The sequence below is a fragment of the Lepisma saccharinum genome, chromosome 1, assembly GCF_977018435.1.
Source record: "Lepisma saccharinum chromosome 1, izLepSacc3.1, whole genome shotgun sequence".
NCBI lineage: Eukaryota > Metazoa > Arthropoda > Insecta > Zygentoma > Lepismatidae > Lepisma > Lepisma saccharinum.
The window spans coordinates 159691890-159716506 of NC_139229.1; the positions used below are offsets into that span (position 1 = coordinate 159691890).

General features: G+C 34.9%; 1 protein-coding gene across 1 annotated transcript in view; it reads left to right on the forward strand.

Moving 5' to 3' along the window:
* Positions 1-8838, forward strand: part of Invadolysin (leishmanolysin-like peptidase, invadolysin) — a 241179-nt gene extending 232341 nt beyond the window's left edge. Inside the window, exon 14 of the mRNA XM_083141170.1 lies at positions 5789-8838. Coding sequence (XP_082997296.1) covers positions 5789-5947 — 159 coding nt within the window. The 3' untranslated portion in view covers positions 5948-8838. The remainder of the gene's footprint in view (positions 1-5788) is intronic.
* Positions 8839-24617: the final 15779 nt, after the last annotated feature.

Here is a 24617-nt window from a genome sequence, read left to right on the forward strand (position 1 = left end):
TCAACAGTCACTCTGCCAATGCCCTTGGCTTTTTTGACAACAGCACTACATGTTTTAAAAGTGTACATCTTGGCACTTAACCCAGCAAATTTCACAATAACATCACCAAGCGTCTCATCTTTTAACTTGCCAGGCACCTTTTTGTTGTGGGGTTGAATATTCAGATGGCCAGGCAATTCACTGGTATCAAAATATTTAAACAATTCAGACTGTGCAATATCTTGATAAATATCTTCTGTTTGAATATCAAGAATAAAACTATCCGTGTCCATGTACATCAGTTTTACACGATCACCATAAAAAGGTTTCAACACATCATAATACAATGTTAACATATGTAATTTGGACCTTTCCAATATCACAGCCCCTACATAAATAGGTTTATCAAACTTAATCTTTGTTTTCTTCATGTTGAAAAGTGCCATGTGCTCATCATAAATTCTTCTGTAATTGAAGTTGGGTTTTGCAACCAATTTTTTGCTCAGGCTGGGGTCAGTAATTATTTTAACATCGGTATGTTTCCTGACATTTCCAATAGTTTTGCCATAAACAGAATTGACCATCAATTTAAACAAGCCCTTATCAAATTGGCTTATTGCTGATGTTCGAAGCTCTGTATTTGTATCAATGTATGGTTTCAACCATTCTGAGTGCCTGAACCTTAAGACTTTTCCAACTTTGGTCACTTGAACACCATGTTTCATCAGGAACTGGAGGTTTTTGTAATATATGACATATCCCTGTTTTGGCTCCAGGGTCATCATGAGCTTCTTCTGTTTAGAGCCAGGTGAGCACTGAACCTCGGGAATTGGGGGCAGATCAGAAAATTTATTGTGCAAATGATCTGGAATTGTCAGATCAACCTCTAAGAAGAGGCCATAATCACTGTCATCAAAATCCTTAAGATTCTCAATATTGAAATTTTCAACCCATTCAAGCTCTGCATATGGCAGTTTTTGCATCATGGCATGACCATAGAGGCTGTTTGCATCTACGTACAGTATATAATTTGATGGCCGTGCTGGATCATAATCAGGCAGCATAATATGCTTGTTACTTGCTCTGGCATATCTCTGGGAACATTGCACCATCCCCCCTCTTATACCTTTCTCCATAAACAGATACGTATCTTGATCGTGGATCAGATCCAATTGCATTTTGGTATTCAAAAACATTGCGGCCCATGCTAGGCCCGGGGCACTGAAAAAATACACTGGGTCCAGTTTATAATTTTGTATGGAAGATTTTCTGAATGCCTGTATTATATCAGCTAAGAGGGTGACATCAAGTTTCGAATATGCCATGTGATAATCACGAAATGTCTTGCATTTTGAATCGTTCCACACCAATTGGGCATGGTGATAATCTTCATCACTGATTCCAGATCCTCTGATTTTGCTGTAAAACTCTTCTTGTGGTGGCAGGGAACACTCGTCAAATTTAGAAAAATCTGTAACATAGTCATATGGATATACACCCTTCCGCCTAATTAATTTCAGGTCCTGATTTGGAAACGAAGCACGTGTGATTTTCAATTGATCATCAGATAATTGAGTGGCCAGTGTAGGCAGGCTAGCAGATAAAAATCTGTAAGAATCAAGAAATCTTAATTGAATAGAAACACCATCAACTTTAATTATCTTGCTAATAGATATATATTTTTCATCATTTTCAGCTAAAATATTTAAATTCTGCTTGTCAAACCCCTCGTACCTGATCAGATGATGGAAATCATAATTGGATGCTCCATGGCAAAATATGGGGATAAATCTTGGTCTCTTGATCTGAATATTGCAGCTTTTACACAGGGCCATTAAGAATTTACCATCTGTATGAGAATGGTGTTTCACCTTGATATTTGTATCTGAAAATTCAGAATCACATACCGGGCATTTTTCTGCATTGTTGAAATCCTCAATCTGTTCCTCTGTTAAAGGCAACATGGGTTTTGATTTTAATAAGATGTTAGATGCTATGTCACGGCACTCATTTTCTATTCTATGTGCAAATTCTTTGACGGCATTTGGTCCCATGTATAAGCACAGCTCACTAGCTACACCACCCTGTACAACCATATAATAAAAACTGGAAGGTTCATGTAGTTGGTATGGTGTAATTGAGGATTCTTCAGGATCTGGATTGCAGAATGCAAGAGATTTGAGGTTCGATTCAAAATCATAGACAATAAATACTGGGTGTTCCAACAAGGCTTCAAACTTTTTGAATTTGCAATTTTCACTTGGATTGGGCATCACCATATGAACAGGTTTATGGTTGCCACAGTATTTCAGATGCTCAATTAACTTGTTTTTAGCAATTTCTGTATTACATTCAGGAACCCTATTTACCATTTTTTGACCATCAAATACAGTTAAGCATCTTCTGCACAACTTGAATATTCTATTGGATTTGTCTAGTTGTGTTCTGACTATAGCTTCAAGATTATGTATCAGAGTATAATGATATGTGCTATCCCCTTCAATTAAGAGCAGATCAATCGGAATAGCAGATTCATCATCAAGTGTACTGATTCTGAGAGGTGCTATCGGGCAATTGCCAGTGGAACAAATAAATACATTAATAGATAATTGTTTGCCATTGATGTGCCTGGCCTTTTTTTCAAATTTATCAATATTCTGAACAGACATTGGATATTCCAAACCCTCCATTGCATCGTCAAAATCGTGCTCATGTTGCTTGTAATAAGTTATTCTCTGAGGATCCCTTGAAACTGGATACAAAGCAGCTAATATACACCACAAAAAGCATTTCTGGTCATTATTTTTTATATTGACCACGGCTCTTTTGTTTTTAATATTAGCAGGTAATGGCACATATGTAGATCCTTGTAATGGGCAGAATTCAGAAATATTGACATATAACTTGTGCGGAGAGCCACATAGGCTCCATCCGGACTCTTTTGCCGCAAATTCAGAGTGTTTAATATTCAATTGATCTATCAAATTGCTTATTATTTTGTCTGAATTTGTATTTGAATAAACCGGTACAGTTTCTGTTATGTGGGGCTGTGTAAATTTTGTGCCATTTGGCTTCTTATATTGTGTATACAATTTGAGGGAGAGCTTATAAGAACCATTTTGTGCATTGAGAATTGCCTGGAGATCAGAATTTATACTGTTCAAGAAATTCTCAATGCCACATCTTGGCTCTGACACAAAACAGTGATCCCTAAGTTGGCCATTAAAACTGCTACGGATAGGTTCATGTCGTGGCTGCTTTGCTGCTCTGGCATTAACAGGTGCTTCGTGCTTTCTTTTCAGACCAGATGTAGATGGTTGTGTTGATGACTGTACAGAGCAAGTATCTTTATGTTTATATGTGAAATATTCCATGTTATATTTTCTATGGCATTTGGGGCAAATTTTTGTGGGAGTTCTGTATTTGTCTGGATTACAATTCTTTTGATGTCTGGCCCAATTAGAGCTGGATATATTTTTATTGCACTGATTACAATATTTTTGATTCGGCATTTTTGCTGTTGTTTATTATATACAATTTCCTGGGTTTCAATTCAAAACTTTATACTGAATAAAAAATATCAGTTGGGTTCAGCTGTGTGCTTTGTGTGTGTGTGTATGTGTGTATGTGTGTATACACTTAATATTTTTGGCTTTGGTATTTATATAAAATTTCCTGGGTTTTAAATCTAATCTCTATGCTTATCTTATGACAGGTTATAAAGCCAATAGCCCACAAGTAGAAATATTCATTCACACTGACCCAGCGCAAATACCTGCACAGACATGCATGTCTAGAATGGCAATAACCTTGTTATGTATAACAAGCTGGGACAAATATAAGCTTGACTCTAAATATGAGTGGATTACAACAAATATCAGATTTTATATTGTTCAATATGAATTTAAACCAGTAAGTATGAGAAGCACTGTGTCAACACATCTGTTCTCCTCAATCATTCTCACAATACTGGATGATGCAATACTCGGGAATTTCTGTAAATACTGGCGCTGAGGAGAAATCAATACTACCGTCTCGGGAATTCCACACACTGACCCAGAGAGGGAAACATGCAAACACGGAGCAATTCTAGAGGGCATATTGCATTGTTTTAATATTAGATAAGCAAATTGAATCTGGTTTCCAATTAAACTTAAACCAGAAGTAAATATGTATGTATGGGTATGGGTTTTTGGCTTAATTTCTGGTGTGGCCAAAAATTGACAAGTTTATAGACAAAAATCTGGCTGATGCAATTTTTGTAAATGTTAGCAAATCTGCTTGAGAAGGGTTGATACTTTCCAATTACAAAACTCTTGGGTTAGGCAGGTGCTACACTTGAACAAAAAACTCATATGAACATGTTGAACAAGTTTTAAGTATAGCAAATCTGCATGAGAAGAGCTCTTCCTTTCTGAAAAATTCCCGAGGGCATTTTTACAAAAATCTTGGGTTAGAAAGAGTTCCACACTAGAGCAAAAAGCTCATATGGGCATGTTGAGCTTGTTTTAAGTATAGCAAATCTGCTTGAGGAGGTGCTCTTCCTTTCTCGCGCTGTCCCTATCATAAATACCACTACTATTGTTTAATATTATTGTATAAATATTACACTCCAATTGTCTGCATCATTTATGATGGATTTACTTCAAAAGAATTACATCAGAATATTAATATATCACAAAATGCAGTTTTTCACACAATGGATACTTTTAATGTTGCATAACTCCCAGGATAATTAGATTCCACATAAGTGTTGTATGGCATTTTGGCAGGCTTCATGAAAGACCACAATGCTAGAAAAGTAATGGTTAATAAAATCCAACTGATATTTTCTGATGCTGACATAGTGGCATCAGTATCGGCTCAGACCTAATTTAAATGTGTTGCATCTTATAAATGTGAGTTTTGAAGAAAATGTGACGTCTGACATGCCATACTCAGTATCAGACCTACGTTGTAACATAAAATGCAGATACAATATGAACATAAGTACAACTTCTGTCTCAGGGTCATCATGGAGGTATGAATTTGCAGATGAGTTCAGGAATTAAGATGGAAACTGAATATTCAATACTGGAAAGCAACGAGGTTCTACTTACACATGGCAAAAAAAAATAGACTTCAAGAAATGTTAGAGGGATTGTTTCCTGCAGTAATGATTTAAATGGCTATATTAGCAACAATCTTTATCACACATGTTATACTACAGTGAAATCCAAAAACTACAATTTACAATTTGTAAACCTTCATTGTTTTTTTGGAGACCAGAACAACCAGGGTACTTATAGCTATAGATCAAAGTTCATCTAATCTTAAATAGCAATGTAAACTTTAGGAAAATTTTAAATTGTAAAACAAACAAAGTAAATAACATAATACGCAATAAATGGGGGAACCGGAATTCTGAGGAAATGACGTCCTGGTTTATTGATTATAGCCAGCAGCACCCCCTGAATGTATGGGGGTGGAGACTGGATTCTTCTGGGGGTTCCCCCCTTTACGTGATGGTTTGGCGTTTACTGTACTGGATGGCTCATATACATCTAGAAGACTACTCTGTACTGTGAAAGAACTTGGAACAGCTTATAAATAGTGTGTGACCAGCAACAAAGTGAACCTCTCTCTCCTCGAACTCACGTGCATATTTATATCCTGGTGATAACTCTCTGACAGGGCCGAAAGTTCAGATTTGAACTTGTACCTATGTTCATGCTCTTTCTGCATTACCTGCTACAACGTAGGTTGAATATATATTTATTTATTTGATATGCAACCTGCAACTATTAATTTATTTCCTTCTCCATAACAGGCTGAATTCTACAAACGTGGTGAATGGTGTAAACCAGGCTCAAAAGTACCTCAGTACGTTCTTTACCACCATGATGACCTGACGTGTGGATGTTTAGGACTGTCCTCAGTGACTTTTTCTGTGATACTTGCAGCAGTAGCAGTGATCAGATGGTTATGATACCCTGTTCTCGTAGGACTTCTAGGCAACACCAAAAGACATTTTTTTAAGTATTATGATCAATACCAATTCCTCTGTACACAGTGTAAGAGTAAATACTGGCCGGATGGTGTGTATGTGTGTGCATGCATGGATGTGAGTGAGTGTGTGGTGAAGTGAATCAGTTTCAGTGTGCATGTTGTACCATTAGTGACTTTTAAAGAAGAAAAGTAGCAGTAGAATGTCTGGTACAGAGCGGAAGAAGAAAAACATGATTTTTAATTCTTGACGGCTATTGTTTTGAAAGTGTTATCTGTGATCCAGGTAATTCCTGTAAATAGAAATGTAATTCCTGTAAAAAAAAATGTAACACTATTGCATTGTACTTGTTCCAATTCACGTCTCAATTTCTTTCATCAGGTTGTCATTGAGACACTCCTTTGAATGCAGTTTATCCAATGCTTCCTGAAGAAAGTTTTCCACTTCCTTCTGTTGTCTGCTACATTTCATTTCCAAGTCACATGTCTCATTCTCCAACTCCTTAATTTTCATTTCTCTCTCATTCAGGAGTTGCTGCAGTGCTTGAACTTTTTTTTTTTCTTTCGGACCTCTTTCAGAGTATTTTCACTCTCGCTTTCCTCTTTCATGGCCTTCTCCAGGCGAGTGAATTCTCTAATATGTGGCATATCAACCTGACATGAAGCATCAGACTGACTTTAGCTGGTTCCTGCATCTGGCAAGATACTTCTGTCCTTAAGTTCATCATTGCAGGTAAACTAAAGTGGTGCTTAAATCTCCTTGCTCGAGAGTAGGTTCTTGATGCAGCTATGCCAAATGCTTCTTCCAACTCCATCGCCTCCTCATGTTCCAGTTGTTCTGAACTACCCACATCTTTCAAAGATTGATCACACGCAGGTAAAAAAAATCTTCAATATCCTCTGCTGACATTCTCCACTTTCCACTGTGTTACGTAATTTGTAACTTAAAGTAATTGATCTAAAATCTTTAGCGATTCTCTGACGTTTCTGCAATAATTGTAACCTAGTTTTTAGATAATTCACACACGATGGAACACCATTCAAAATAAAGAGTTCAGAATAGTTAGGGAGCATTCTTTCAATAAAGCAGGCCACTCTAAAATATTAATACTGCAGCCCTCCATCGATTTTCAATAAATTCTAATACATCTTAATGTTTATCTTGGACACGAAATATGAACTTGTTAACAATGAGTTCTTTTCCTAAAGTTGTTACAAATTTATGCATTACATTTTGAACAATTGCATACCACAAGAGATCACTACCTATTAGTTTCCACATTACGTCGCTTATTTAACATGGCAACTTGTGTAAAGCAGAGAGAAGTATTTCTCTCGCTGGAAAAATATCTCTTTCAATTATACTGTTTATATGCCATATAAAATTGAACAACTGAACAGTATTTTCTTCCATTGATGGAACATTGTTAATCAGACTTAACAGAGTTTGACTAACGACAGTACTGGTTATTTTCTTAATACAATTACCTGAAAAAATTGGAGAAATATTCCTACTATAATAAATCTCATCACTTGAATCAGAAAAGTCAATTAAATTTTTGGAAGGACGTTTATTGACCCATTTATGCCTGCTAGGCATTCGATTATATGATCCTTTAACTTCAGCTTTCACTTCCTTCCGAGACACACCTGGCCATGAAAACTAATGGCCAAATGTTCTTGACCTTCACAATACATCGTGAATGAAACCAGCTGTGCTCCTAATGCACTTGGGTGGATCTAAATAACCCATTTGGTCTAATGTTTGCAATAGGAAATTGGGTTCATTTACGTTCATCATTTCTTTTCTTTACAACTTACTTCACAAAATATTATGTACTTTCCACATTGAACCAACCATGCTCTTCTCTGTCACCACCCTCAGTATTTTCTCATATAATTTCGATTTGGTCTACAAAACGAGTCCTCTACAATTATATATACTATGGGTTGACAAATTGACTACCTTACTATTAAAACATTTTAGTAGAGTCGGAGACCATTTATGGCATGTACGAAAATAAATGTTATTTTTTATAGTTTATTGTTGAATCACAACAAAGATAACTTTCAATTATGTAACATTTTAACTTTCAGCAATAGAAAATTTTACAACAAATAATCTTGCGTAACATATCATATGTATATCCGATTAACATTAATCCTTCATGTTCCAAATATAAGCACACTTTAAATAGGCCAAAACAAATGTACCAGAATCAGATTGTCTTTCTAATTGCATTTTAGGGTTGGTTCAATTTTCAATATTATTCTTAAATGGAAAATATCTTATCAATCAACAATATGCTATAGGGAAATCCTAAATCTAAATAAATGCAAATGTACAGGACTAGAGGATATCGGATAAACTGAAATAACCGTCTGCGTAATGATAGCATTAACATAAAATGAACAAAAATAGTGCTCAAACGAAACTACTTAACTAATTCATGCAAGATAAATAAATGAATCATTAAATTAAACTTAAATATATCAATACTACCAGTACAGACGATTACTTCCGAAGACAGATTCTACCAGTTCAAGGCAAATTGCATGAGGCGAACCCAACTGCTGCCAGAGTAAGAGAGAGAACTCTGCACCAAACGTTAGAGACCCATGACGTATTACTTCTCGAAAAAGACACAAAAAAACTAACAACTAGCACATAAACTGATTCATATTCTTTTGCAAGCGAGGAATAGAGTTACATGTTTTGAAAGTGTTATCTGTGATCCAGGTAATTCCTGTAAATAGAAATGGCATTTTAAGCCAAGAACAAAGACAGTAAACATATGCTGAATAATGCATATACATATCTTAGAATGTAGGATTGTAACTTTTTGGATTTTTTTTTTTTTTTTTTTTTTTTTTTTTTTTTTTTCCCACTACATTCCAGTGTAAGGAAACATGCCTGAATTAATTGCTTATTACTGTGTAAATAGTTTCCCGCATTAGAATGCATACAGTTGTATCCATAACAGGGCTTCCCAGAAGCAAATAACCAGGTATCGTAAATGTTTTAAGTAGAGGTTATTCATTTAGTTTGCAGTGTGCTTTCAACATTTAATGTGAATGTTCATTTAGGAGCTCAGTGCAGATAGCATAATTAATGTTGAAACAAAGGTACCTGTTAAACGAGGTATGTTCAAACTAGAAATACACCAAGCCTTCCAGTTTATTGTTTCCTCTTTCATTGATGTCATATGTCCATAGCATTATGTGCAGGTTTATTCCTTGAAAATTAATAGAAAGTTTCAAAGGTTGCAACAAAAAACAATGTAATGTTTGAGACACAAGTATGACTCTCAAAGTGTTGCATGAAATAGTCATAATTCTTTATTATCTGCAACCATAGTAAGAAAGGTAAAATGTAAACAGAATAGCATAGATAGTAGCAACAAGATAGGGAAATATTTTGTGCAACAAATATGATGATTCTAATAACTGAAACTTCAAACTTGTCAAAGAGTTAGACATGCACACAAAAAAAAGCATAGTATAATAGAAAAAAAGGGGAAGGGATTTTTTATTTTTTTTTATTTTTCATCTTCAGAAGTCAAAGATAAGTTTTCATTACCAAACAGTTTTTACTGGACATGGTATCCACTGTCTAATGCTAGATAGTCTAGATAATTAGAATTATCCAAGTTTGAATTAGAAAGAGTTCACTGTATTTATATTGCGAGCAAAATTGAACGATTTAAATAATAGTTTACGAGTGAAAAGATTGATTTATTCTGCGAGATTTAAGAGTATTTTTATGGAATCCTTTTCCTTTTGAAATATTTTGTGCATTTGTGTGTAATTCTATCAATTTCATTAGAAATATCTTAAACTGTAGCTTGAGATATTTCCATATGTTAAAATGTACTCCAAAATGAGTTACAGGCATATTGCGTTTATTATATAATCTCTTCATAATTATCAACTTTACCATTGAAATAAGACATTGTGCTTCCTTGATGAATGTTATTTATATTTGTTTACTTGTTTATGGACATGGAAAGATATTTTTATAGAACACCTATTATCATTCCAATATAAAATTTACACGTACTTTCATGCAATCAGTCTGAATATTCTGTGCCAGATATTAAAATTGTTCAGGAGCATGCATAAATCCTATTTTTTTTATGAAAATAATTTTCAATGAATTTTTACATTTTAAATTATTTTATGATGTAATTTTATTTTGTGTGTGAGAAAATTAAAATATATAATGATGAGAACTACCTGTTTGAGTCCTTAGAATAAACAAAGTGTGATAATGCTTCAGTTTTACCAGTTGAAGTTATTAGTAATTAATGATTTGTGGATAAGTGTTGTCTCATGATGAATTGAATTTAGTCAAAATATGATATTTTGTATGAAATTTCTAAATCATGTTTCTGTTAGTTTTCTATTTTCTTATTTTAAAACAATAAGCATTGTAAGTGAAATTACAAATTAATTAATGATCATGTGCAATAAGTTAAGCTGTGAATTTTAAAACAACAGTCACTTCCATTCACTTGAATCAGAGCTATATATTGTTTCTAACATGTGTTTGGAAATGCTTTCAGAATTAAAATTTTTGTGTTCAAGGTTAAGTATTTTCTAAAATATAGTTAGTGTTTTAGCTATTTGTTCATTATGTGTATTAATGGCAGCCTGGATCTAAATTAGCTTCAGAAATAAGAATTTTGTAATTGTTCTTATGATTAGGGAACGAGACTGTTATTTGACAGTTTGATTTGAATTACTTATGTGGAAAAATCAGCATCATAAATATTATATTAACTCATATTAGTTATTTCAACTTGAAGGAATATTCGTGATCAGGTACTTCTTAATGCTGAATGCACATAGTCAAGAATGACTTGATCAAAACAAATGTGATTTATTGTGAAAGCTGTTATGTAGAAAACTTACATAGTAAGGCAGCTTCTACTATTACATGCTTAGTGTTACATTAAAATCTGCTAATAGAATGTCCTAATTAACACTGTATTCAATTCATATTTGCTCAGTCGCAGAAAGGAAGAATTTCCAGATTTGCTGATTAGTTTAAATTTTGATATTTTCATATGTCATTTTTATAGCTTTATTGTAAGTTTTTCAGAAATGAAACTGAAAAGAATTGTTTTGTTTGTGGTTGTGAAGATTGTACAGAAGGTGAAGATACCTAGTGTTTTGTACAGAATATATGTAAATATATACATCCTGAGAAATATTAAATGAAATCAAATATTCATTCTTGTTTTTGTTTAAGGGGGTTCTAAAGCCATTCTAAAGCACAGACCCAAATTTATTTGGATAACCGTACAACTAATATAGATTCGGTAAGGAAGAAATTTACCGATATAAAAGATTGTTTTATTCACTAGAACATGTGGACCTTATAATTTTGTTACGATTTAAGTAAGATTAAGATTTAAGTAAATAACAGAAAATATAAGGTCTTCGTCATGTTCAAACTGCTGCGTACAGATGGCGCTGAAGTGGCAGTTTTGTTAATACCGGTGCATTTTTTCTTTTATGACTAGTATGGAAGATTTCGTGGTAAAACAAAGATCACATTCTCTTCTCGCAAGTATCTGATATAACTATGTGAAAAAATTAAAACATTTCGTTCCTTCAGAAAGTAGTGGTTATCATTAAAATTTTTGAAGTGGCGTTTCGTTGCAATATACTCCGTGGTGCAGATTTTAGCATACACTGTTGCCAAGATTTCATTCCGTGTTGTCTAACTATATGATCAATGCAAGTTCTTGAAAGAGTGAAAATCAAACCAAGCTTCCAGAGGATATCGAATCCCGTACATATACGAGAACAAGGGAACAAATATTCCACGGAGGATGTTAAAAAGCTGAACAAGCTCGAAGGTAAGTCTTAATATTTAATTGCTTGTTGCTTAATATTATCCATCAAAAGCAAAATGTTTGAAACATAGGCAAAATGTATAATTTATTTACATGTTGAAGAAATATCTTCTGATGTAATTTCAGTGAGAATATCGCTTGAACTTACCAATTTCTTAAACACTGCATGACCTTTTTACTTCCAAACGAAATTGATAATTCTTTGTAAATGTAAAATCAGAATAGGATGTTATATTTTAAGTTAGGCATAATTCTGATAACTACCGTTTTGAGATAATTACTATAGCATAAAATATACGTAGCTTAATATAGATTATATCTGATATCATTAAATCAGTATTGCACAAAATGTTCTATTTTCATTTCTGTAAGTTAATTTCCAAACCTAGGAAACTCGTGCTATTCACATGTACAAATCAGTAGTTTGTTTCAATGTTTTTTACTTTGCCCTTGTACATGGAGGAAACGAGTACGTTCTGACCTGTTTTCTGCAAGAGTTTTTCCATTTTTATTTTTGAAGCAGCTCTCAAATATTCATATGTATTAAGTAGGTCAGGCTAAGTTAGGTTTGATTCGAATAGATGTAATGTGAGATCCCCGAATGTTTGCAAGTTTCGGACACAGTTCTGTTATCTTCTTTTACAGAAACAAGTCAGAAAACCGGTTCTGTAAACTGTATGAAGCTCTTCTGTTTTCTTGTCCTTTTATAATTTAGGATGGCTCATAATTAGAGTGCATTTCGTCCAATAACTTGATGCTGTATATATTTAAAGTGTAAAAGTACACCCTAACAGTTACGAGACTAAAGTCTTACCATCTATCGAACACAAGTCTTTATGTTTACTGAGAATTTACAAATTAGTACTGGTATAGATTAATGAAGATACTAGTTCCCATACTTGCAAGTACAAGGGCAATAATTTAATTGTGGATGACACAGAGCTTCATAGAATTCATAATTTGTCCTGATTATGCTACGTATATTTGGTTCAATATCATATTGAATTTCAGTAGTTGTTTGTACTAAATAGTTTACTTTGAATACCAGTGAGTATGAAGCTTGACTAGTTTTTTTTCTTTCTCAGAGCTATGACTGATTGATTTTGCATGGATGTCGGATATTATCATTCCATACAGTTAAATGTTTTAAAAATGCTTTTTTTGCATCTTGGATGGCTCTCGTGTATACAAATTTAGCCTGATTAACTTTACCCCACAAGACTACTTCTGACATCGATATTCTGACCTAAAAATATCACCAAACAGTTTGTCTCGTCCATACCTTTCATTTGATATATTACATGAACATACTTGGATGAGTTTGAAATTTGACCTTTTATGGTCAGAATATGACCTTGAAGGTCGAAATTTTTGGTTGCAACCACCCTAGTTTTTTTGTCAGACCCACGACTGATTGATTTAGCATGGATGCCTATTATTAACATTCCATGCAGGTAAGTTATTTTTTTAATCTTTTTGGCTTCTTGGCTGGTCTACTATAATAATTCAAATAAAAATATAGTAGGAACTGAATTTCCATTGCAAAATGTGTTTCTGTTATTTTACCTCCAACTTCTGCTCCTTGGGACAATGAGGATGAATAATGATTTGATAAAATGGATGATTGGAACAAAGATAATGATATAAATACATACATGAAACCAGGATTCGAACCTGGAGGAACCTCACTCCATATAGCGTTGCAATCATCACTCTACTATGAAAATATTTCTAACAATTATTTTGCAAATTTCTGTTTTAGGCTCATCATATTTAACATTCATTATAAAGTTAGATCACTGAAGTGAACATGTTTTGTAAGTTTAGGGTTACCAGACGTCCGGATTTTCCCGGACATGTCCTACATTTTAGCCTTATGTCCGGCGTCCGGAAGGAATTTGAAAAATATCATAAATGTCCTACATTTTGAGCGTCACATAATATTAATTAGGAAAATACATAACAAAAAAAAGTCATGCAAAGTCTATGGACTGCGCTTCCAAACTCAATAGTGAAATTTATTTTGATTGTCATTGCACAAAAATAATAATGTTTGTCCTGATATTAAACAAACTGGAAAACGGAAGCAATTAATGAACAAAGTCTTGGGACTACTTTCTGATAACGTCACTGTTCAATACCTGAGCAGAATTTCTTGCCTTAGGGTTTATACTGATGGAACAAGCTGTTGCCCATTCTTATTCAATATTCAATATAATTTGATTGTAAAGCAAGGATATAGAGAACAAAGTTATTTAGGGTGTCTGCCAGTCATGGAAGTCAAGAAAAAGTAAAAAATCAACAAGTAGGTCAAGAAGTCACTAAAAAAGGCAATAAATTATTCTTGTGGTCAAGAATTTTTGCTATTGATTGGTTGATTAAGTTTATTTTACTTCACTTTTTGCTGTCCCATTGGCTAATCGCGAAGGTGAGTTAGAATGATGGTAAGATAAGATGGATGAATGGATAGTCATAAACATATAGGGACAACCGACACAAACACCACATAACATTTGTGAGTCCAGATGCCAAAGCCTTGCTTGTCTGCCAAGTAGTAAGAGGTGCATTGATTAGTATGATTGCAAGTTTTGAAATTTTGCATTTAAACATTCATTGGGAAATATTTTTTTTAAAAAATGAAAAGTGTCATTTTTCAAGTAGTTCCTAACGTGTTCTATAGAAATATGTATTATTTATTGAGAATGTTTTGCGTCCTACATTTTGACTTAATGTCCTGAAGTTTGGGACAGCATCTGGTAACCCTATGTAAGTTCATAGTCTCATATACGATTGTAACGAACCCGTCTCGTCGCAATTTGTACGAGTCGCACCTCTAGTTTTGTGACCTTTCTGATAAAAATATGTAATTAGAAATGTATCTATTTAAAAACAGGTTACACCTCTAATTTGGTAAACTAACTCAATATTTAATGTAAGAATATACTTTTAATAGTTTATATTTCTTCCACTTGCTTACACTAGCGTCGCCGACCCAATATAAAGGCGAGAGCGGGGCTAGCATCTTGGTTGGACTCCGTCTGCGGACGAGAGAAGTAGGGCTCTGCCTACGGGCAAGAGGTAAACTCCTCCTAACAGGAGAGAGAAAAAGATATCCCACTCCACCTTCTGGTGAGAGAAATTTACTCCACTTTAGTGTGAGAGGACCCACTCCGCTTTCGGGCGAGAGAAACCCACTCCGCTTTCGGGCGAGACATATTTAGGTAACCAGACCTTTTTCTTTCATAAAACCCCGTCATCTCGACGTTTGGGATGGTAACAGCGAAACCCCGTCTCCTCGATGCTGGGAAATTCGCTTCTTAGAATCTATTGCTTAGTTTTTGGCCTACATATAAACAAAAAGCTGTTTCCAAGGTTACACTAATCTTTCTCTTTTAGATGCTTTGTTTATAAACCATTTGTGATTGTTTTTCTAACAAGAGTACTAGGTATCATATACAAAGTTGTATGGGTTTCTTTAAGGGTTAAAAGTTTTTATAGTTCAACTACAAAAGGCCGTAACTATATAGAGAGGCCCAAATATGAATATCTGTGAAACTATAAGTTGGATGTATAAAACTACTGTAAAAGGGTCTAAGTTCCTTTCTTGCTTGAGTTTGTGATGAAATAAACCTTTATATGTTTTAGTTAATTTTGAGTTGTCAATGAACTTAACTGGTCAACTACGTCATAGCCCACTAAGTGCAACATACACCCGAACCCTGAGTGTAAATAGAGACTCATGCCACCACTGGAGAAAAAGTTTAGCATTATGGGTAGACTTGAAACACTTAGCTAACTAAGCTATTGGTCTTCTTTCCTCTCCCTCGAGAGACATGGAATGTTACAAGTTAATTGGCATCCCAACGTGGGGCCCGAAAGATAAATAACAGGAATGTTGCAAGAATTTTTATTTTTGGCGCCATAATGCGAAGGATCGAAGGTGAAACAGAGTTATTTGTCTACATGAACGAGCAAGTTTCAAGTTAATTGACGCTCACCCCGATAGTGTAAAACCAGTGTTAACACTAAAGAAGAGAGAAAGAGGGAAACACCGTGAAAGATATCCAAGCAGAAACCTAGAAGTTTGATACTAATTCGGGAAATGAATATTAAGTTGACCATTTTCAGAAGACGAACTATTGCTATATGTGTTACCAACTCCATTTAGAAAGAGTAACTTATAGAACAAGAACAGAACTTCTGAAAGTAAATGTTATTGAACTAAGATCCCAAAGAACTAAGATCGCTTGTGGGACAGCGAAGGTACAAGGAAGAATGTCTTTATGTAGGACTTGAGTTTATATAGTGGTTAAAGTACCTCTTCCTTCGAGTGCAGTAAGGCCAAAAGGGCGTGCCAGAGCGTAGTCTCCGAAGAAGCAGGGAAGCCAAAGAAGCTCCCTGGGGTATTATATCCTAAATGTAGAGACTTGAGTAATTTACTAAAAGCCATTAAAAATGTGATGCATATATAATTGTGCTGAAAGTAGCTTGTGCTCAATCTGCCAAAATAAGGAAAAGCTTATAAGCAATAATAAGAAGAAGTTTTGTAATGTGATTAAGTTCAAACTTTAAATGTGCCAGGGCAACACTGAGTGATAGGAAAGTAAAATAAATTGATGTTTTCCTGAAATGTATATTAAGTATATAATGGTGTCAATAGGTGTTGTTAGTGTCATGTAGCCGGTGCTTCACCTTGATTAAATAGATAACCAGAATGGACAGAGCTCAGTTGAGATCGGGACTGACTAGTGTGAACTTCGTGCTTTCTACCACAGGATGAATTAGCCCCGCAGGATGTTCCCAGATGTCAAACGAATGAAAAAGAGGCTGAAGTTGAACAGTACTAAAGTGAAGATGTTAAGTGAACCTGTGCCTAAAACTAAAGGACCCATCACACGGCAAGTTAAGTTAATACCTCCCCCTCTACAGGATCCAGAAGTTCCTAAGAAGAGAAGGAACCTGATGACCCAGTTAAAGTGTACATGGATGAAGAATATTGCTGCCGAAGATATTAAGAAGGGATATAGTTCCTTGCCGTATTCTCCTTCGCGACCAGGATTAGTGGATCTGAGCAAAGTCGTTCCTAGAGCCTGCCAACCTGTGCGAGTTAGTATGGACTTATCAGCTCCTAGCTCATCTAGCCCTGTGATTGAAGGAAGAAAACCCAAAGCAATTGTGGTTCCGAGAAAGCTACCAATGCTCGTTGAAACAGTATCCTCCGGAGCAGTACTCTTGGAGCAAGAAAAAGAAATCAACGAACAGAAATCTGAAGTTTTGAGTGACCAATCTAGTGCCCTGATTCGACCCTGGATCGAACGAGTTCGACGCTTAGAAGCGGAAAAACGAAAGTTGGAATCCGAGATACGGGACCTGACACATGCTGAGCATGTATGGACTACCCCAGAGCCTGTTCCAAGGAAGGACAGTACCGAGGACGATCTGCAGGTCGATCAACACATGGTGTCTACCAGGAGGGAAGTTGCTGCTCTTCCAGATCCACAGGAAGCTCCACTGAAAGCTCACGACTCGGAACTCTTGGCTGAAGTAAATTGGAATGGTGACGAATTGTTTTTGGCTCAGCAGTTGAAAATGATTTTGGGAGACATCCCAAGGCCATATATGCAGACAATCTCTGTCCTGCGAAAGTGTCATATTTGAGTGCCCCGAAGGTTTCCCTTCTTAAGATTTTTAAAACGATACGGACTTTTAGTCTAAAGAGTTGATTAAAACCCAGTGGATTAGTTATATTAAAATGTAACCTTCTTTGAGTTCTAAACCAAGTACTTCCATTGTTGTGTAAAGATCGGCTTGGTCGTGTTTATCTCTCATGTATTCATTCATTCCTTTATTTGGAACCTAACAGCTTTTATGCCGTTTTTTGTCCATAACAATACACACACAATTGTTTTACAATAAAATTATCAGTCCATCCCCCCTATTTTACAGATATTCGATTTTTTTTTGGAACATTTTGCCTTTTACAATTGTATGTTACACTTCCTTAAAAATGATAACAAACTATAACCAATTCTCACATCTGGATTAACAACTAAACTTAACATATTTGTTGGAAACTGAACCTTTAGAGTATTTAAAGTTTTATACAAGATATTTCTCTCTCTATTATATTTTGAGCATTCCAGTATTATATGTTGTGCATCTGCACTTTCCCAGCCACATTCACATTTCTTATTGTTCGTTATTCCAATTTTGGATAAATGTTGCCTAGTACACAAATGGCCCGTTCTCAGTCTATTAATTAATACAATTACATTTCTTGTAGCACTTACATGATGAAACCATGGTTTTTGTGTTTTGAATTCAGCAAATGGTCTGTATGATTCTCCAACTGTTGTAAGTTCATTTCGACACCAATCAAACCATTCATTCAGAATTTTCTTCTTTACTCTAGGGAGAAGATCCGTATAGTATAATAAGTTCGTAATATTTGGAAGACGCACTGCTTTCTTTGCACATTCATCTACATGAGAATTACCTGCAATATTGCTATGAGCTTTAACCCAAGAAAACTCAATGGTTTTTCCAGATTTTTGTATTGTTTGAACTAATTGTATGCAATTTATAATATAAGGGGATAATTTGTAAAGACTCTTGTACGAAGATTTAAGAGCCTGTAATACACTTTGCGAGTCAGTAAGTATTAAGAACTTTCGTAAATTTAATTTTTGGACATATATTAAAGCTTGGTAAATTGCGTAAGATTCTGCTGTAAATATTGAACAGTCTTGTGGAAGCCGAAATAATAGGTCTGTTTTATGTTGTGGATCGTACACTGCACATCCAACTCCTGACTCACTTTTAGATCCATCTGTGTATATGAAATAAAAACTTGGCCATTGAGTAAAATATTCCGATATGTGCGAATAACGAGGGAAATGAATATTATCCAGAGACTGTTGAGGATAATCTAATGAAAAAACAGGCCGTGAACGCATCTGTAGAACATCCTGATATTCTTGACAAAACGAATTATACAATTCTATCCACATAGCAGATTTTCTGTTTGTTATTTTTCCTGTTTCATATAAGTGTATCATATTTGTTAGTACATTGTTGAAAGGATGCTCACAATATGATTTCACTTTGAAGAGCATATTTGCTGCTAACATCTTCTGTCTATACATGAAATGGAACATTCACCCGCTTCCATGTATACTACTGCGTTTGGAGTGCTGTTCATAACGCCTAAACATCTTCTCAAGAATTTTCTCTGTATGACATCAATGGAATTCAATTTTCCTTCTGTCAAGTTACACATTGCCAATAGAGAATAATCTATCATAGGCCGAAAATAATTTTTGTAAAATAAAAGCATAACTCGAGGATGACATCCCCACTGAGTATTTGCTATTGCTTTGAACAAATTAAACACTTTTTCTGATTTGACTTGTATTGCTTTAATTTGGTCCTTCCAAGTTAGTTTTTCATCCAAGATGACACCTAAATATTTTACTCTGGATGTAATGGGAATTCTTGTTTTTCGGGACATTGAGTGAACTATTGGAGGTGTTCCCTTTTTACTAAAAATTGTAAAATTAGATTTTTCCATTGAAATGGAGATTTTTTACTTTCAAGCCACTTTTGCACTTCCAATATTTGTTCCTCTAAAACAGGAAAATCAGTATGAATTTGTGTCGTGGACATATAGATACAGATATCATCTGCATATTGAAGATAATTGACTGTTGGAAATAATTTCCTTTTCATCCCGATCATATATATGTTGAATATCAAAGGACTTAAAGGACTTCCTTGAGGTAACCCTTTGCAGGCTGAATACGGTCCTCTACTTTCACTGAAAAAGTGGAAATATACAGATCTTTTACTGAGTAACTTCCATAATATCAAAACATAGTTGTGAGGTATTTTTAGCTGTTGTATTGTTTGGATTAGGATATTAATATCTACATTATCATAAGCTGCGCTTACATCTAAGAATGCAGCTAATACAATTCTGTTTCTTTTCAGTGAGTCGAAAATATACGAGGAAAGAGTGATTAATCCGTCTTGGCATCCTGATCCCTTTCGAAATCCTATTTGTTCGAACTGAAATATGTTTTGGCTTTCTAAAAATCATTCTATTATTTTTTGTATCAGTTTCTCAAATATCTTTCCTAAAACTGACGTCAAAGCTATAGGTCTATATGATTTACCTACTTGAGGGTCCTTGCCTGTTTTTAAAATTGGAATAATCAACTGTTTGGACCAATCTTCTGGCACTTTTCCATTATTTAAGAATTTATTAAAAATTGTGCACATCGCCTTTAACGCTACATCTGGAAGGTGATTGATCATCGAATAAGTAATTCCATCCATCCCTGGAGCAGATTCTTTACTGTTGCCGATGATTTCATAGATTTCCTCTTTTGAAATTGGAGTTGCAAAACCTTTCGCCGAACGTAGTTTTGATGTGTAACTACACAATTCATTTGGTGTTTCAACTACTCCGTCTGACACTGTAGGTATGAGTTTCTGAATAAATTCAGTCTTCCAATTTGATTTCAAAGGGACCACATTTGCTGTACGAGGATTTTTGAGCGACCTAAACTTATTCCACACATATCCTAATTTCATGCTTGGGTGTAAATTTTCACAAAATAATTTCCATGATTTTCTTTTTGCTTTTATGCATAATCTCTTTGATTTGGCCACAGAGTGTCTGAATGCTATCCAGTTCTCCGGATTTGGTTGACGTGCGTATATTCTTGCTAATTCGACTCTATGTAGTTTTGCTTCAGCACACTCTTCTGTCCACCAGTATATCTTTGGGAAGTGTTGCTGACTACTTTTTATCACCCTGGGACAGCTCAAGTCCATCGCAGCCGAAATGGTTTTTACAAACTCCTCGTATGTAATATTATCAGGTTTTAATCCATCATCCTCTGAGAAATAAATATTTAAAAGTTTAGTATAATTAGACCAATTAGCTTTGAATACTTTCCATTTGCGTATAGTTAATATTCTTTCATTTGTTGCATGGCAATAAGCCAGGTAAAAATAACATGGATAATGATCGCTTGTTCTCAAGTCCACATCGGCTTCCCATGTAAAGTCTGCACAATACTTTTCTGAAATTAATGTTAAGTCTATAGATGACGGATTACTTCCATTTCTAGGCATATGAGTAGGTGATCCATCATTTATTATACCTAGGTAGTTAACTGTTCCGCTTCCATCCATTCAACAAGAGTTCGACCCAACTTATCTGCTACCTGTCGACCCCACAATGGGTGGTGGCAATTGAAATCTCCAGTTATGATTAATGGAGTCTTGAATGAACTAATCATAGACCTTAAATGTTTCACTGCAATTTTTTGCGATGTATAGGTAGATTGTATATAGATCGAGATAACAGTAAATATTTTATTCAAAATTTGCACTTGTATTCCCACTACTTCCACCCGATATTCTCGAAGAATCACTAAATTGGGATTAAATGATATGGGTTGGAATGCCAGACTTTCATGTACAAATATACCCACTCCTTTTCCGCCTTTTTGATTAATTACTGCATGATAATTTTTTATTTCAATTGAAACTCTTCCATCCACCCATACTTCACACACACATATAATGAGAGGATGATGCTCTTCTATCAGTTTCATGAGTTCAAGTTTTCTTGAAGGAAACGAGCATAAATTCCATTGAACAAACGAACATATTTTGCATGTGATAACTTACTGATTATTATATTTAATGTTGAGCATCTTCATATGATTCAAGCTCTTCAATAAGTTTCAATAACTGTGAAGTAATATTTGTACAATCGACTAGAATATTTTTAATTCTCTGAAGATTATCATCCACAGTTATGTTCGCCGTTAGTTTTGCCATAACTTGTAACAAACTAATCATTATTTGCTTTTGAGAGTCATATTGTGGGATGCTAATTCGTAATTTTCGTTTTTCCGTTGTTGTCACTGACGTTGGACTGATTTGGGAATTTAGTAATACATAATCTGGTCTTTCTTGTTCGTTTTGGGTTTGAGGATTGTCACACGACTTTAGATTTTGCATACCTTTATTTTTCATAACTTCTTTACTTTTACATATCTTCCCAAATCTTCGATCAGCATAACTATTGTTCATGTTGTAAGGATGAGGTTGAGAAGATTTCCAAGAATATAAGTTTCTTGATGTCCCTGATTCCTCATCTCTTAGAGTGGCCAGCACCTCATATCTGTTACCTGTTGTAATTGCTGAACTTGGAACTTGTACAAAGGAAGACTCTGCTTTAGTTGTTTTTAACTCTGGGAAATCTTGTAGTATGTTTGCATAAGAATAATCGTCTCTTTCGGTCATAAATGAACTACTAGAACTAACTTTTCTCTTTGCTTCTTGATATGAACAGCCCTCATATGCTATCACCTTCTGAATTTCTCTTTCCTCTTCCCACTTACTGCACGACCTCTCAGTTGCAAGATGATTTCCTGAGCAATTTATGCATTTAGGTACTGCAGCACACATATCATCATGTTCATAATCACCGCACCTTGGACACATCGCTTGGGACTTACAAACATCCTTTGTGTGAGAGAAACGGAAACAATTCCTGCACTGCATCACAGATTTTATTTTAGGTTGTAATTGAAATATGTTACTGAGTAGCTTTACATGCGAGGGCAACCTTTGTGATTGAAACGTTACGCTGATCAATTTGGTCGGTTTGAACACAAATTCCCCATTTTCTTGATAAATCTTCTTCTTCATTCTTTCCATTTTGATTATTGGAATATTTCTCTCAGCCTCTGCTTCATCTTGTACTTCTTCTAAATTTATATGTAACGGTAACCCATATATTAGTCCCATTCTGTGTAAAAGACTCTTCGGGATCTTGACATTTACTTTATACTTCTTCTGAAACTCTTTGTTCAAGTAAAAGTCATTTGCATCATTGGATGTTAAAAAGTAAACCTTTGCACGATTAGGACCCGATGCCTTAACATAATTCACCTTAATTCTAGCTTCTCTTAAGTGACTACCTAACATAATAGCACTAAAGCTACCAACGTTGTGTCCCGCACCTTCAACAAGCACAATATATGGGCCATCGTGCCCAGTATACAATAAGTCATTTTTATTCACATTGTCCTTTGATTGCATTGTACGCTCTAATACGTTTGCTTTGAAAATTTTTGGAGCATTTATAGATTCCTCCTTTCCACTAACTTTTGCTCGATTTCGTTTTGTTATCTGACTTCCATATTTTCTCCGTCTTTATTTGAAGACGTATCCTTTTTTACTTCCACTACTTCATTCATCTCCATTTGGACGTCCTCTCTGTTTTGATTAATAATTTCCTTGCTAGACATTTCCCTCACTTGAATGAAATTTGTTGAATTTCTTACGAGCAGGAAACTTTATCTGGATGGCCCAGAGCCTTCCATGCTATCTAGATTTAACACTGATTTATCTTCTAAATCACAAGATTATTTAATCTTAACTTACGTTTCAATAAATGTACTGTCTTGTAATAACACTGAACACTTTTACAATAAAAACGATGATTAAATCCACAATTTAAGCTTGAATTTGTCTGTAACTATATATTACGCAACTAGCTAATATTTCACCACAGACTATTTTCTATCTCTCATGTAACTTGTTATTAATATAAGGTTGTAATCTTAATTGAATTTTGTATTGAAAAAAAATCTTTTTCATTAAAATATATTATATAGAGGTGATAAATTTTAAATCTAAAGATTTTCCCGAAGGGAGGGGTTATTGTAACGAACCCGTCTTGTCACAATTTGTACGAGTCGCACCTCTATTTTTGTGACCTTTCTGATAAAAATATGTAATTAGAAATGTATCTATTTAAAAACAGGTTACACCTCTAATTTGGTAAACTAACTCAATATTTAATGTAAGAATATACTTTTAATAGTTTATATTTCTTCCACTTGCTTACACTAGCGTCGCCGACCCAATATAAAGGCGAGAGCGGGGCTAGCATCTCAGTTGGACTCCGTCTGCGGACGAGAGAAGTAGGGCTCTGCCTACGGGCAAGAGGTAAACTCCTCCTAACAGGAGAGAGAAAAAGATATCCCACTCCACCTTCTGGTGAGAGAAATTTACTCCACTTTAGTGTGAGAGGACCCACTCCGCTTTCGGGCGAGAGAAACCCACTCCGCTTTCGGGCGAGACATATTTAGGTAACCAGACCTTTTTCTTTCATAAAACCCCGTCATCTCGACGTTGGGGATGGTAACAGCGAAACCCCGTCTCTTCGATGCTGGGAAATTCGCTTCTTAGAATCTATTGCTTAGTTTTTGGCCTGTTACTCCTACGTATAAACAAAAAGCTGTTTCCAAGGTTACACTAATCTTTCTCTTTTAGATGCTTTGTTTATAAACCATTTGTGATTGTTTTTCTAACAAGAGTACTAGGTATCATATACAAAGTTGTATGGGTTTCTTTAAGGGTTAAAAGTTTTTATAGTTCAACTACAAAAGGCCGTAACTATATAGAGAGGCCCAAATATGAATATCTGTGAAACTATAAGTTGGATGTATAAAACTACTGTAAAAGGGTCTAAGTTCCTTTCTTGCTTGAGTTTGTGATGAAATAAACCTTTATATGTTTTAGTTAATTTTGAGTTGTCAATGAACTTAACTGGTCAACTACGTCATAGCCCACTAAGTGCAACATACACCCGAACCCTGAGTGTAAATAGAGACTCATGCCACCGCTGGAGACAAAGTTTAGCATTATGGGTAGACTTGAAACACTTAGCTAACTAAGCTATTGGTCTTATTTCCTCTC